The 16,548-nt window shown below is 39.3% G+C and overlaps 1 protein-coding gene across 1 annotated transcript in view; it reads left to right on the forward strand.

Annotated features, from left to right (window-relative positions):
* LOC129775791 (uncharacterized) overlaps positions 1–15,453 on the forward strand; it is a 51,288-nt gene extending 35,835 nt beyond the window's left edge. The window contains exons 5-7 of the mRNA XM_055780890.1: positions 12,844–14,602; positions 14,669–15,115; positions 15,178–15,453. Coding sequence (XP_055636865.1) covers positions 12,844–14,602; positions 14,669–15,115; positions 15,178–15,428 — 2,457 coding nt within the window. The 3' untranslated portion in view covers positions 15,429–15,453. The remainder of the gene's footprint in view (positions 1–12,843; positions 14,603–14,668; positions 15,116–15,177) is intronic.
* The last annotated feature ends 1,095 nt before the right edge of the window (positions 15,454–16,548 follow it).

The following is a 16,548-nucleotide window of genomic DNA, read 5'->3' on the forward strand; positions in this document are numbered from 1 at the left end:
TACGTAACCAAGCATCATCAGATGATCATGAGCAGTGGTTCTAGATGTCTGTAGTGAATTGACTTCACATGTGGTACTCATAAATAATTCTTGAACAACATTTTAATTTGGCCATCATCAGTGGCAATGCGAACTTTTGGAATAACTCAGACAGAAAACTGTTGTTGGCGAAAACTGGCGACCCAAAAAAACCAAGGAAATTTTGATGCTGTTTGATGGATTCCTCGGGTTTCCCTACGTGACAACTATTTTTAACAATGTAGGCCGGATATCAGTTATTTCGTACCGTCCCATCGAAAATTAGTCTAACTGTGTTAACCCTTCAAGGACCATAAGATGTTTAGTTTTCCTTCTTTTTGTACAATTGTTCTCATAATTTTGTACCCTAAATATTTGATATTCAAATTTTTGCTGTTTCTATTTATCTTTTTTACTATCTTATATTCTTATATTAAATTGGATCCCTTAAAAGAAATACTATTTTTCACTGGGATCCATACATCTTTTCTCTACATGTTATTGTCCGCTCACCTCACCTCACGCTCACCTAAATATCTTGTGTTGTCCTATGGAATTGTAAATTGTTTTAATTTTTTTTCCAGCAAAAAAATTGGTGCCCAACTCTAGGATTCTCGAATAAGAGTTTCTTCGAGATGGGGGTGAGTGGAGGGCATAAAAAAAAAAGATATCCAAGACTAAATATGCCAATACAACACAATATTTTAGCTATTTCCCATTTAGCTATTCATGGGAAATATTTTTCCCTATGGACCATAAAAGTAAATAAACGAAGAGTTAGGTTTATTATGTCGGTATTTTCTTGCTAATGCAAAAAAAACATAATAAAAATTATTAGAAAAGTAAAATAAATAGTTAGTTGTGGTATTCTACGAAACAATTTCGTTTACTTGTAAAGCACAAGTGGTCATTGCACATAACAATGTTTGACAGCTCTTTTTTTATTCGTTCATAAACACATTTGCTGCCTTGGACATACGTTTTATTTTGACATTCAGTGAAAAAAATGTCGATTCAATAATAATTGAACAATTGATAACGATTTTTGTAGAAGGGAAAAATATTTCCCTTGGGTGGGACAAATTGATGACTATTTCTTATTTATACAAAAAGTATCTTAGGGAATTGGGACCGACGCTGATATCGAGCAATCGCTTTTGACGCGCTGAATGGAAAGGGCAGCAAGAAAAATCAGGGATTAACGTGTTAAGGACACTAAATGGTGGTACAAGAAGTGGTTCCGATGAAACACAACAAAAATCGTTACACACAGTACGAAGTATCTGACGAGGCGTGTTATCCTATAGAGTAAAAGGGATGTACAAAAGATCCATTGTTGCTCGAATTCATTGTTCTGATTGACGAGTTACTCGAACTGAACCAAAAATTTCGTTAAAAAAACTAGAGGTGGGTTATATCTGTGATACTACCGCAAGATAGACGTAGGATTACCATTGGCTTAGTATTCATTTGTTTGAAGTTTGCATCTGGATCGATTCTAAATTAACTCCTTAACGTGTGATTTAATTCGGCCAGGTATCGCGTGATTTCACTACTCTGCTAAGCGTTTAAGCGCCCTAAAGGGTGTGTCACATCAAATTGCATCACGGAAAAAACGCTGTAGAAATTTAATTTTTAGGAATTATATCTTCAGCTTTCGCTTATAATCATATAAGAGTGTATAGATCACGTTGGCCATGCTTCACTGTCAATTTTTCCTAAATTTGGAAAAATGTCGTCGAACGAAAAAGAGCGTCGTGAATTAATCCTGCGCACTCATTTCGAGAATCCGGAGTTGTCACATCGGGAAATCGGTAAGATGCTGGGAATCGTCCAATCCACGGTCAGCAGAGTACTAAAACGATACTTCGAGAACCTAACCATCGACCGGAAGGTGAAGAACGGCAAAAATGGATGCTCCGTCAGTGAAAAAGATCACAAGCGCGTAGTTAAGCAGTTTAGACGTGATCCGAGAAGTTCGGTCCGGGATGTCGCCAATAAGCTGAATTTGTCAAGTTCATTCGTCCAGCGGACCAAGCAGCGGGAGGGCCTGCGTACATACAAGGTTCAGAAGGCTCCTAACTGCGACGAAAGGCAAAACATGGTGGGGAAGACGCGAGCCCGGAAGCTGTACACCGAAATGCTGACGAAGCCGCATTGCCTGGTAATGGACGACGAAACCTACGTCAAAGCGGACTTTCGTCAGCTGCCGGGCCTGTTGTTCTTCTCCACAGAGGACAAATTCAGCGTTCCGGAGGAGATTCGCAAGCAGAAACTATCCAAGTTTGCCAAAAAGTACATGGTGTGGCAAGCGATCTGCTCTTGCGGAAAGCGGAGCGCCCCCTTCGTGATGACCGGCACGGTAAACGGGCAGGTTTACCTTAAGGAGTGCCTACAGAAGCACTTACTACCACTATTGAAGCAGCACGAGGGCCCGACCATCTTCTGGCCGGATCTCGCTTCGTGCCACTATTCAAAGGACGTGTTGGAGTGGTACGAAGCCAACGGGGTCACCTTCGTGCCAAAGGAAATGAACCCGCCCAACGCGCCGGAGCTTCGCCCAATAGAGAAATATTGGGCGATTATGAAGCAGGCCCTCCGGAAGAACCCAAAAGTTGTCAAATCGGAGGCGGACTTCAAGAGAAAATGGATTTCTGTTCAAAAAAAACTACAACCTGACGTTGTACAGAACCTTATGGACGGGGTAAAGAGGAAGGTGCGAGCATACGGGCTTGGGCTCGAAGTATGAATAAAAAGAAAATGCCAAAAGTTGTTGTAACGGGAGGAAGGATATCGAGGACAAGGAGGCGATACAACCTTCACTTAAGCGCCAGGCAAGTTATTACACTTGCCGTGAAGGAGCGAGATTTGTCTCTTCAGTTTCCCGTGCCCGACCGTGAGACCTCAGGGCGAGTTCCTACCAACGATCTTCAACCCACACTTGAATTGTCTTGGCGCTCACCAAGGAATAGAATTCAATCAAATTGGTATTCAAAACATCCAGGATGGAAAGGTTTCCTTTGAAGGTTTGCCTTCCCAGAGCCTATGCTACCTCGAACCCGAAAACCGAACAATTGAAAAGCCTCCAAACAGCCAAAATTCAATCAACATAAATTATAATGTGAAATACAGTATCTATACAGTTGTTTTCTATTAAATTCAAATTATCCCTAATCACAAATTTGCCTTAACTCTAGTACTTGCAAGTATTTTTTTTCTGTGGCTCCCTCGGTGGTCGAGAACAAGTGCACTTGCTGCTACGCTGAGTGGTGTCTTCGCTAGATGGTAACGCACGTAATGGTGTATGCGCTTTCTCCGGATTGTTGTGTGACTTTCTCCGGGCTTATCGTGCGCGACACACGGCCTTCCCGGATGCCAAAGGTCGAACCGGCCAAAGTATGGGGATTTCAACACTCCCAGATTGGCATCTTCGCTTGAAGGAATTTCATCTTCAAGCGAAAACTCAATTAGGCCTAATTGTAAATTCATACTTTTTGTATAGTTACCTTAACTAATACACCACTCAAAATAAAATCTTTCTCTATAATTTTCTCGACTTTCACTGTGATTCTTTTACTTCATCTAGATCTAAATTCAAATTCAAATTTCAATCATTAATCACTTTATACTTGCAGAACTTCTATCACCTTATAACCACTTTCTTTGTGTATGAACTCCTATTGTTTCCTACTAACTCAAACGTAGATCCGTTCTCTAAGCCGGTTGAACTGAAAGAGACCTTTCAATCCTTTTCAAACCCAATATTGACCCATGGCGATCGACCCGAGAATCCCTTTCGTCAGCGATCACACAGACAACCGCATGTGGATTTAAATCGCTGACAAAACCCTTCTGGCGTCTTTCGGTACAACAGGATAGAGACCGCGATCTAGTACCTCGTAAAAGTTGTATCGAAGTTATAGCGTTAGTCTACAGTTAATACTTTTTTTTTTAACCGTATGGTAAATGTGTAACATCGTTACATTGTTTAATAGTTTTTATTTTACTGTCTAAAATTTTCAAAAGGATCGGTCTACTGGGCGAATTTCTACAGCGTTTTTTCCGTGATGCAATTTGATGTGACACACCCTTTATAATATGCAAATGCAATTGTACGTGAAGGGGTTAATAAATGAATGGATATTTGGAAAGTTTGCTGAACGTTATTGTTGTAAGCCTGTGTGTGGATGAGTATAAATATTGGATTATCATTTATGAAGGGAAGAACATAAAATTCTACTACATGGGTGAAGAGTCCCTGGATTTTTAATGAAAACAATAGTTTTTTGGGCAAAGCTGTATTTATTCCTCCACATAGTTTCCTTCGAGGGCAATACATTTCGTATAGCGAGTTTCCAACATTTCAATTCCCTTTCTGTAGTCCGACACGTCTAAGCCTTCAAAATATGCCTCAGTGCCACGTTGCAGACTGCCTATTAGACAGTCAGACAGACAGTGTGGAGATGGATCCATGTTTCATCCATTGTCACAAAACGACGAAAGTAATCCACTCGATTACGCTTTAACAACGTTGAACCCGGCTGTTAAATCATCAACGCACCGCAGTTTTTGGTCAACGGTCAGCAAACGCAGCACCCATCGCACGAATAGCTTTTCCATGTCCGAAATACCGTGCAAAATGTATCCCACTCGTTCTTTTAGAATGCCTATGGCCTCAGCTAACTCGTGTAACTTCACTCGACGATCGTTCAAAACGAGTCGATGCACTTGTTTTACGATTTCCGGATTCGTAGCCTCTTTTGACCTTCCAGTGCGAGGTGCATTTCGTCAACCACTGCATTGATAGTTCAGGAGTTTTTCCAATCAAAAAACAATGTTTGATCAAAATACTATATTCCTCTATTTCCATTTCTATACGACTGCTCAGGTAGTGACACTTAAACAACTGTAGTTTGTGAACAAATAAACGAAATGTCATGACATTTCGATGACAACTTCACACATAAGCTAGTGACAGAACCTCTCGAAATGAATCTTGTTCATTTTTTAGTGGCGCCATCTGTTGAAAAATCCCGGGACTTTTCAGCCCATGTAGTATTCTCAACTCCATATCAAACAGTCCGCATTCTCCGCGATTGAATCCATAGCCAATGTCACCATTTGCTCGTAATCCGAATCGAATTATTAACGATCCGTTGTTTTTCGCCAGAGGTTTGGACAGGGAGGGCACATTGCTTTGGCTGACAGCGAGAGCATGCTCCAACCACTGCGCAATCGTAACTGAGTAGATTCCCATTCATTCATTTTTTTTTTGTTTTTAACCCTTTGTAAGGCCGTGTCATCTATATAACCACCCAGAAAAAAATGCCACTTGGAATATTATTTCAATATTTTGGTTAACCAAAGACTTCTAAAGATATCTGGGAATACTCAAATTTCTTCAGGGCTGCTAAAAATGTACTATATTAAGCTGGGAGTCATTTTTATGTAGAAAAACCGCGATTTTCGATTCGTTGAAAATGCAACAAGTTGATAAGTTTTTCACTGAAAACATATATATATATATATATATATATATATATATATATATATATATATATATATATATATATATATATATATATATATATATATATATATATATATATATATATATATATATCGTAAACTTTTATAAGGCAAACAAGCCTTAAAAAAGTTTACGAGGCTTTAAACTTTGCAGTTCATTCGCCTCTAATGGATTACCTATTCAGTTCTAATTTTTTAAGGGGCTTAACCCGAAGGTCATCCGCCCCTGGATTTTCGAGCTGGTACCTGTTTATGTACAGATTTTTGTGATTTCAACAGTTTGCTTTTAAAGTGCTTTTCGAGCTATTGAAACAGGTTTTTTTGGGTATATGTATAAAAACGCATCACTCGTTGACGTTTCCCGCGTTCCAGGACCTAGCTGCATTGATAGATTTCCTTAATCAACATTCTCTTTCGTTAATAGTTCAGCGGTAAAAACATTTCCTGATGTGTTTGAGGATCAGGAGTGCAATGTTTATCAAACTATGTGACAAAACAGACGCGAAATCTGTCTACAAGGCCGTGGTTATCGAATGAGAAAGTCAATGAAGAAAATCGATCAAAGCAGATAGGTCCTTTCAAAAGTTACGCAAGATTTTATCTTCCGAATGAAGTGTTTACCATACCTCTTCGTTCAGCCGGCAAATATTTATTAACGTTCAAAATCTTGTTCCTCCAACGTAACAATCTCGTTTTCAAAACTTTGGATTCACATCTCGGTACAGAAATGAAAAGCGTAGTCCTACATAAACAAATTGCAGACGTTGCTTAAGTGTCAATGTATTCATGATAAAACGACTAAACAAAATAAACACTAAACACAAGGCAAGATTGCCACATTTACACATCTCGATTCGATTTTGGCGAACGGAAATCGATTTCGATCGAGTTGTGATATCCGATCGAATTTCAAATCCGAATGGATTCCAGATTAAGTGTGATTATGTGTTTCTTAAGACTTTTGTTGCCCAGCGCAAATCAGCTTGATTTTTGCGGGGCCCATTCTGTGGATATTTTATTTTAATTTGAAGACGAACGTCATTAAAATTGACTACAAAACCATGCCAATGTAATAGAAAATATGTTCGTAAGACAAACCATCCGATATATAAATTAGTAAAAAGTAATGTATAAACATTTCATCAATTTGCTTCTTAAAATCCTATTCAATTTGAACGAGGAAAGTGTTATCCATATGACGGAGTGACGAGCGTGGTAATGGTAGGAATCTTGTATCACTATCAGTCTAGCCTAGCGGGTGCACTTGTGTACATCCTGTTCGCCGCTACAAATTTAGTAATCGCTTTGTCTAAGTGATTTTTTTGTTCATAAGCGTTATCAGAAGAATTAGTAGACCGAACATAAGTTTTTGTTGAAAATGAAAGGAATTGCCAATTTTAAATTCAGCTTAGGAAAGAAATCCCCCAAAGCTACACCCAAAATGATTAATTATCACATATTTGGCATCATGAATTATTACATTAAATGAACCTAAAAATAACAAAAAATGTGCTACTCTCTCATACTAGTACAGCATTCGTATAATATATATTCCACAGCAATATAAGAGCAATATGAGTGAGCGAAACAAGAGACACATTGCGAATAAGTACAGGGTGGGCCATTTAAAGTGGAAGGATTTGTTTTTGCAATAGCAAAGTAAAGAAGTGGAATTTTAAATTTTTTTTTTGAAATTCATTTATTTTGGTCCAAGGAGATTTGTTCTAACGACTTTTTGATTATGATATCTCGTAAATGACCGCCTCTGGCCTTGACCGCCAAATGTGCCCTTTTTTCGGCATTTCCCATCACTTTGCCCAATGTTTCGGCCGATATGGCAGCAATTTCTTGTCGGATATTGTCTTTCAGCGCAGCCAGGGTCCTTGGTTTACCAGTGTATACCTTGGATTTTAAATATCCCCATAAAAAAAAAGTCAGAAGGCGTCAAATCAGGTGATCTCGGTGGCCAGTCATAATCGCCGTTTTTCGATATTAATCTTCCGGGGAACATTTCGCGCAATAATTTGGTCGTGGCAGCCGCTGTATGGCATGTAGCGCCGTCCTGTTGGAACCAGTAATTGTCCAATTCATTTTCACGAACAAATGGCAATAAAAAGATGCCTAACTCTTCCGAACGATGGCGACCTGATGTCGATGGAGTCTCTGCAACACTGGCTCGAACGGCATCAATATTCTCGTCGAAACGTCTTGGTCGTTGTCTGGACAGATGACTGGCATTATCAACACTACCAGACGTTATAAATTTGGCATATAATCGACGTATAGTGTTGTCTCCAGGCGATGTTTTAACTTTATTTTTATTTTTCCACGCACGTTTAGTTAACACAATTGAGAAGTTATTTTGAATGTACAGCTGAACAATTTCAGCGCGTTGTTTAGGTGTGTATTGTTCCATGGTTAAAATTGTACTGAAATGACGCTTCCAACGCGGTATGACATTTGTTAATCTGACATCTCTGTCAAAAGTTATGGGGTTGCCAGATGCTTCCACTTTAAATGGCCCATCCTGTACATATTAAAGCTTTTCGCATACTTTGCCGCATACACGGCCCAGACCGAAAAGGATATATCCTTTTTACTCTTAGAAAGCATTTCCCAACTTCGTTCTATATTGTAGTGTAATATTATCACGCATTTATGCAACAGCGCCAGTGGCTATGTAGATAGCGCGGTCGTATAAAACGGCGCTGGCCTTGGTTCCATTCCCGCTTGTCATCGTTCGGATTTTTTTTGGGCACAATCCCAAGCTGACGTTCAGTATGAGAGAAAGAGATGTCTGTTCCCATATATACACAAACATTTTAAAGCTTTTGAAAAAGTTGCTTTCATTTATTCATTTCAACCTTCAGCACACGATAAAAATATTTTTTTCTGCCGAAGATGATGTGTTTTCTGCCAACGGCAAACTTGACTAATTATTTGCAGTTTTCAATATCGCGATCAGCATTCAGTTTTTTCCGCCAAATCATTGACGATTAAGGTTTCACTCAGTTGGTTGGTTTGCACTTGCACTCGTGGGAGTTTCCTTGTTCTTTTTAATCATTCGCGCCACAGTACTTTTAGGATAATGCAGCAGTTTTGCCAGCTCCCGAGCTAAGCTGATTTACTTACTATTTAGATTTTACTTTACGAAACAGACAGCAGCAAGATCCGGTGAATGAGACAAATGATCTTGTAGTGGCACAAAAATGTTACATTGTCTTTTAAAAAGTTCTTGTCCAACAACTTTTCTAGAGACAATGTATTATGGCATTATGGCCCAATTTTTTTGGATGTTAATGTTGTTTTTTCCTTAATTCGTTTATTTTTACAGGCTCAGTTATAAAGTTTTAAGGAGCCGAGTTAATGTTGTTGTGTACATTATATCACATATATGTACTACTGGTAGCGAACAAATTAACCTGGCTTCGCTAATTGAAGGGTTTTGGGAAAAATTTGATCAAGTAAGGATAGCCTGACCAAATAGTTCAGGCATAAAAACTGGACACCTATGCAAAAAAAAAAAATTTCGAAACATTTTATTGAGTAAATGTAACCGAGTGTAAAACAGAATAATCAAACATTCTTAGGAATCCAACGAAGGAATATTTAGATGAAGAAGAGACGTTGTGAAGGATATTCTGATTTTTGGAAGTTATATCATTAAGTTTGTCACATTCCAGATCGAAGTTCTGTTGTCAAACTAACTTTCATGCTTTCAACATTGAGTAGAGACTTTTCTTTTGTCCACATATTGTTCATGGCACAAAAATACGGTAGACACAAAATATACGGCAATTCCATACCAAAACAAACAATTATGACGCGATCATGTACCCTTTTTTTATGTAGAACTACGACTTTCAGTAAAGGGTGCCAAATCAGAAAACAGATCACGATTTTATGAAGTAAAGTTTAAGTTACTAACTACTTTCGCTATGAATGAATGTTAATGATTTGCACACCAGTCGAATCGGATATATTCTAAGATTTCTTTTTTTTCCTGGTGTTGAGAGGTTTTATGTGTAAGTTTATGCATGACACGCACATTTTGTTGTTTCATGTGTTACTCAACGTAAATTGAAATGATTAAGAAATGTGCAATATTGATCTCGGGGGAGCGTATATTTAATCGTCTGTGATCGAATATGTCATTGACTGTCGCTGCATTAAAATAAGGAAATTAATTTCTTGCGCATTGCTCTCGCGAGGACAAGAATGGATCATCAATCAATAACCTCCACAAGTTTTTACAACTCTCTCCATCGGTCCTGAAACTTGATTTGAAAATTTTCAGTGTATCCTAATGTAATGTCCGGCTAAATGTAAAGCGAATTGATTTTTGATTGTAACTTTTTCCGATCGATCATTTAATTTCCATGAATCAGAGCATTGTTTCCGGGCTAAAGTGGTGTCAATGTACAAGTGTTTTATTGGGAATTTCGTCGAGAGGGTCGATGGTGCTTTGCACTTCAAACGTATTTCGTGCTTAACTAAAGGGATGCAGAAGAAGAGGCTCAAACTACGGTTGGCAAAATTTACAGCTTGGAAGAAATTTTCAAACTTCAGCTGAGGAGCAAGTTATCGCCACATGAAAAATGAAAAACACAGAGAATGCAGTGCATTGTTTTCGGTGTTTTCCTGAGGTGAAAGCTGTGTTCTTCGACGACAAATGAAGATTAAAGGTTGTTCCGCAACGCTTGCCCTCGCCGGCAATTATTTTGTAGTTCTACGTTAACAATGCGGTCGAATCTTGGACACCAACCTTCAATTTTTTTTTAAAATCTTGTTGCAACTGTTCAAAGTTGCATTTTCCATTTTTAAATGACCAATTCCAATTACGACTGATTTTTATAAGGCCGTATCGAATATAATTTTTTTTCGAGAGAATCATTACTCGAATTTTTTGGGAAATCAATTAACTATATAGAAAAATATAACACTCAAAATACAATGTTAAAAAAATCTTACTCAAAATATGTCTCCATGTATTTTTTTCAAAATAATCCATTGATTTTCTAACAACTTTGCCGTACATCATATTTTAAGCAGACGTCTGGATTCCGAGTTATTATTTTAGCAAAAAAGGTCAATGATCATAGATATGGCCTTATGAAAAATTAAATGTAAATAAAATTGAACATATTATAATGAAAATAATGATTTTGGTACCTGCCACCATACGTACAAACATTAGAAAAAAAATGGAGACTATCGGGACAACGGTCGGCTGATTTGGCGTGAAATTGCTCTATAATCCGTTAGCTTCACGAATTCTTACCCTCTAAAAATTCGTTTTCCATCTCTGTAAACATCTGTACCTTCCGATTTGCAACTGGCACGAATTGTTTGTTGCAAATTTTTATCTCATAAATTATAACTTCTTCAATCATTGTCCATTTATAAAACAAAATGTGATCATCTATTTAAACTGAATTTTTTTAACTAATGCTGTTTTGAACAGCTGGTCATTTATTAATCCATACTCTGTTATGTTTTTCCTATACTAGCCTTCCATTATTCAATGTATTCCAACGCAGTATCGATTTTTTTTTCACAGTTTTAATAAATTTAGCATACTATGTTTCACCTGAATTAACTAGAGTTTTAAGAACAGTTTGTACAGGGTTTTCCAACTTTAAATTCCGAAAGTAAATTGAAATAAAACACACTTAGAATTCGAATTTCGATGAAACTTTTATTTCAAATTAAAGTCTGGTTTATGCCATTATGTGTGAAATACAACATCATTCAAATGTCCACCTAAGGTTTCCTCGCACACCTTGATCCGGAACAGGTAATTTTCGATTACTTTTCGGCACATATGGGGCGGTATCTCGGTCATAACTTCACGAATGTTGTCTTTCAAATGTTCAAGAGTTTGCGGAGAGTTGGCATAGACACGGTCTTTCGCATAACCCCACAAAAAAAAGTCTAGCGGGTTCAAATCGCATGATCCGGACGGCCAATGGGCATCACCAAAACGCGAAATTGTGCGTCCCTCAAATTTCGTTCGCAATATGGCCATGTTCGGTCGTGTTGTGTGGCACGTGGCGCCGTCCTGCTGAAACCACATGTCATCCGTATCCATATCTTCAACTTGTGGCAAAAAAAAATCGGTTAACATGCGGCCATAGCGCTCACCATTCACAGTTACCGTCTCGCCGTCCTCATTTTCAAAGAAATACGGCCCGATTACTCCACCAGACCATAATGCGCACCAAACAGTGACTTTTGGCGGATGCAATGGCCTCTCAACAATCACGTGTGGATTTTCTAAGCCTCATATACGGAAAATTTGGGTGTTCACATAGCCACCGAGCTCGAAATGTGCCTCATCGCTGAAGAAAATTTGATGCGAAAATTCAGCATTTTGCTGCTGTTGTTCGTTCACCCAATCGACGTATGCCCGACGCATTCCATGGTCACCACGCTCTAATTTTTGTACCAGTTGGACTTTATATGTATGTAGGTGCAAGTCCAAATGCAAAATTCGCCACAATGATGTGTTTGAAAAGCCCAATTGCTGAGCACGCCGTGGAATCGAAACATGCGGGTCATCATCCACACTGGCAGCAACAGCAGCAATATTTTCGGCCGAACGCACATTACGATGATGCACAGGTTTCACAATATCCGCTACGGATCCAGTTTGTTCGAATTTGCGCACTACATTAGCGATTGTGTGCTCTGTATGTCGTCCATGACGACCAAAATCCGTCCGTAATGCTCGAAAAACATTTGCCGGTTTTTCATTATTTTTATAGTATAATTTAATAAAATTAACACGTTGTGCGATGCTATAACGATCCATATTGTAAAATGGCAGACATTCAACTAACGATATGACGCTTTGGTTGACAGCTATGTCAAACGGTTGTCAGCGCAGGGCTGTATACTTTCGGAAGCCCGAAATGGAAAACCCTGTACCTCGCTAGTCGAAAATACTTCTCCCCTTCACGTTGAAGAGTTCTAATAAAATGATAGAAAAATTAAAAAAAATCTGTGGTAGAAAGCAACCATTGCTTGCGGCACGGGTTTTCAAACAAATCGCGTAGTACAACAAGACATACTTTTTTCTCTTTATACTCCAAATACGGTACTGTCCCGTTAAAAACGGTACGTTTGGTCAGCCTAAGTAAAGAAAACTTTTATTTCGATAAAATATTGATAAAGTTCAACTCGAATTAATTTGAGTTCAATCGAATTAAACATTACTTTATATTTTGGGGAAATTTATATCCAAAATACTGATACATATTGATAATATTTATAATATTGATAATATTCCTACAGGGCTTCGCACTTCAATACTCGGATCAGCACTGTTGTCCGCAATGTGTTCAGGATATGTGTCGCTTCAACGATCAGATGTACCCGGAAGGAGAGTCGTGGCGTAGTGCGGACGGATGCCTCGAGTATCAATGTGTTAAGGAGAATGGTTTGTTGTCCATAACTGCCGAACCAAAGCAGTGCCCAATAATGATGGACTGTCCATTGGAAAATGTTGTGTTGGAAAATTGTTGCAGGGTTTGCAATTTCACTATTGATGAACCACCTGCGCCTCCCGAACCGATTCAAGGAATGGAATTTTACGATGAGTTGGATTATACGAACCATGTGTGTAAAAGACAGTGCCTGAAAGGAAGAAAACCACTACACTGTTATTACAAGTTTGAAATAGAATGGTATGAGACGATGAGCAAAGCATGTTATGAGTGTCCGTATAATGCTACAGACTGTAGCCGTCCGCACTGTATTCCCGGCGATGGAGTTAAGAGAAACGTGATGGTCATCAATCGAATGATGCCGGGGCCTTCTATTGAGGTTTGTGAAAACGATATAATCATCGTCGATGTGGAGAACCATCTGATGGGTGAAAGTACGACAATCCATTGGCATGGTCTACATCAGAAGCGAACACCATATATGGACGGCGTTCCACATATTTCCCAGTGTCCGATTAGTCCGGAAACAACTTTTAGATATACTTTTAAGGCCGATAACCCAGGGACTCACTTCTGGCACTCCCACACGGGAATGCAGAGAGGGGATGGAGCGTTTGGTGCACTGATTATCAGAAGAGATAACGATCCTCAGCGCATAATGTATGATTACGACTTGTCGGATCACGTGATAACCGTCCAGGACTGGGGACATGTCGGTGGAGTTCAAATGTTCACTGCACATCATCATTCAACGGGAGATAACAAACCGCCAAATATTTTAATTAATGGTCGTGGCAAATACTTTAAGCGATTTCCAAAAACCAGTATTACCACTACCACATCGAATCCGATTTCTACCACAGCCAAAACTTTGAATGATGCAGAATTGCTGCAAAATTCGAACGATACCAACCTAAAGCTACTATCCATCGAGCCTCAAGCTAATAACACCACCGACTCGAGTAGTTCAACGCGTCCTTTGTCGCGAACCAAACGTCAGTCACGAACCGTAAATTTCAATGCTGTCGTTGTTCCAGAATCCGAACACATCCCGCTGAAAGTGTTCTATGTCGAACAGATGAAGCGCTATCGATTTCGTCTCATCAACGCCGAGTTTTTGAACTGTCCCGTGGAGCTCTCGATCGAGGGTCACAACATGTCCGTTATCGCATCCGATAGTTTCGACATAAATCCGGTGGATGACTTAGCTTCATTCGTTAGCTACGCCGGAGAGCGATTCGATTTCATTTTGAGAGCGAATCAGCCTATCGGCAACTACCTTATGCGATTCCGTGGCCTAATGGACTGCGACGAACGATTCACCGCTGCTTATCAGGTGGCAGTGTTGCGGTACAAAGGAGCCCCCGAAGTGGAGTTCGAGGAGTGGCCCAGTTATGATTTTCCGCTGGAAGGATTGCAACTTAATTCGCTCAACAAGGGAACGGGTCATAGTGATACGCTATCGATTGCAGAGACCACCTCCCGGGACCAGGAGGATTTGTTGCTGCTCAAGGAGAAGACTGATTTCAAATTTTACGTGTATTACGATTTTTACGCCAAAGATAACCCACACTTCCATGTGCCGGATTTGTATGGTTTTAAAGATGGTAAATCGCAGAGAATCATAAAATTACTTTCAAATGACTAAAATTGCATTCATTGTTCTTTCACAGTGATCAACAGCACTAACCGACTCTACACGCCCCAGTTGAACCACATATCGATGCGTATGCCGAAGATTCCCATGATGCCGGGCAAGGACCAGCTCGACGAGAGTCTCTTCTGCAACGCCAGCTCGTTAATGGAGCGGGGCGTAAATTGCCGCGAGGAGTTCTGCCAGTGCAGCCATGTGCTACAAGTACCGCTGCACTCAACCGTTGAGATGGTACTGATTGACGAGGGATTTACATTCGATGCCAACCATCCGTTTCATCTGCACGGCCACGCGTTCCGAGTCGTTGGAATGGAACGATTAGCGGCGAATATAACCGCGGAGGAAGTGAAGCGGCTGGACGAGGAGGGAAAGATCAAAAGGCGGCTGAAGGGTGCACCAATCAAGGACACCGTTACTATTCCCGACGGGGGTTACACCATCATTCGGTTCATAGCAAACAATCCAGGTAATTGATTTTGTTTTTCCTACTGAGCGAATCAACTAAAGGATTGTTTGTTATTATTACAGGCTATTGGTTGTTCCATTGCCACATCGAATTTCACGCCGAGATCGGAATGGCTCTGGTGTTGAAAGTGGGGGACAAATCGGAAATGATTTCAGCACCACGCGATTTCCCTACATGCTATGACTTCAAACCCGATTTAGGTAAAACGCAGTATTCCAGCGGATGGACGTTATCCGCTCGGAAAAGTGCCTACCAGCAGCTCATGTCAGTAGTGGTAATAGTGGTGATGACAAAGATATTTGTGCGATTGTGATATTTATTGTTAAATGTTTGTTTATTGTTCAAACTGTTATTTCTAATAAAAAGAACACAAAAACTAAAGCAAGGTTCAGTGGCGTAGCGTGACCGGATGACCGGTGGGTGTCTTGGGTGTCACCCCTCCAATTAAATCTTGTTATGAAGCCTTTCTTTTCGTTCTCTAATGAAAAATCAAATTTACAGATCCAAGAAACCTAAATTTGAGGGTGATTATAAATTATGAAACGGGTGTTTTTGAGGCTTTTGTTTTTGAATTAACAGAAATTGAAAATAACCGCGCAATAGCGATCACCATTGTCAGCAACATTGTTCTCATCTTCAACTTTAATCTTCCTATACTCGCGCATAGGTCTGACAGACCTAGAATGAATGAGGTGACTGAATTAAATGACTATTAAAACTGAATGAAGTTAAAGAAACAATATTTTCTGGAGTTTTTTAACCAATTATATATATATTTTTTTAAATAAATACCAATAACGTCTAAAAATACACAAAACCAATATTACAGAGACGCGCACAGTCTGTGAGTACACGAGTTTCGATTTTTGCGCGAGTATAGGAGTGTTAAAGAATTACAGGCCAATGATTCCTCCGGACCACAACCCGCACCAAACAATACATTTTTCGGGATGCATTGGCAGCTCTCGTATCATTTGTGTGTGCTCATGTGACCAAATACGACAATATTGTTTATCAACGTATCCATTCAACCAAAAATGTGATTCATCGCTGAAGCATTTTTAACAGAGCATTGACTTTGATGATTTGAACAAAATTCAATTTTTTTGTAAGTTTAACAATGAAATGTCAATCAACACTTGCAACTTTAGTTTTGACACATGGCACGAATTACTTGTGCGTCGGAAAACTAAACAGAAAAAAATCACGAACAACAAATCGTAAAATAATTACACGTCTCGACTTACCAGCAGCCAATTGTCTGGACGCATCGTCAAAGTCAACAGAGTTTGTCAATTTACTTCCGATTGACAACAAAAACAATCCATTTAAACATGCCGATCCCATCGTTGACTGCGAATAATTTTTAATTAATTTCAACTTTGATAAGCCTCTTCCACTGGGTACCATAAAAACGCAAATCGTTAGTGACA

Source organism: Toxorhynchites rutilus, chromosome 3 (genome assembly GCF_029784135.1).
Source record: "Toxorhynchites rutilus septentrionalis strain SRP chromosome 3, ASM2978413v1, whole genome shotgun sequence".
Lineage (NCBI taxonomy): Eukaryota > Metazoa > Arthropoda > Insecta > Diptera > Culicidae > Toxorhynchites > Toxorhynchites rutilus.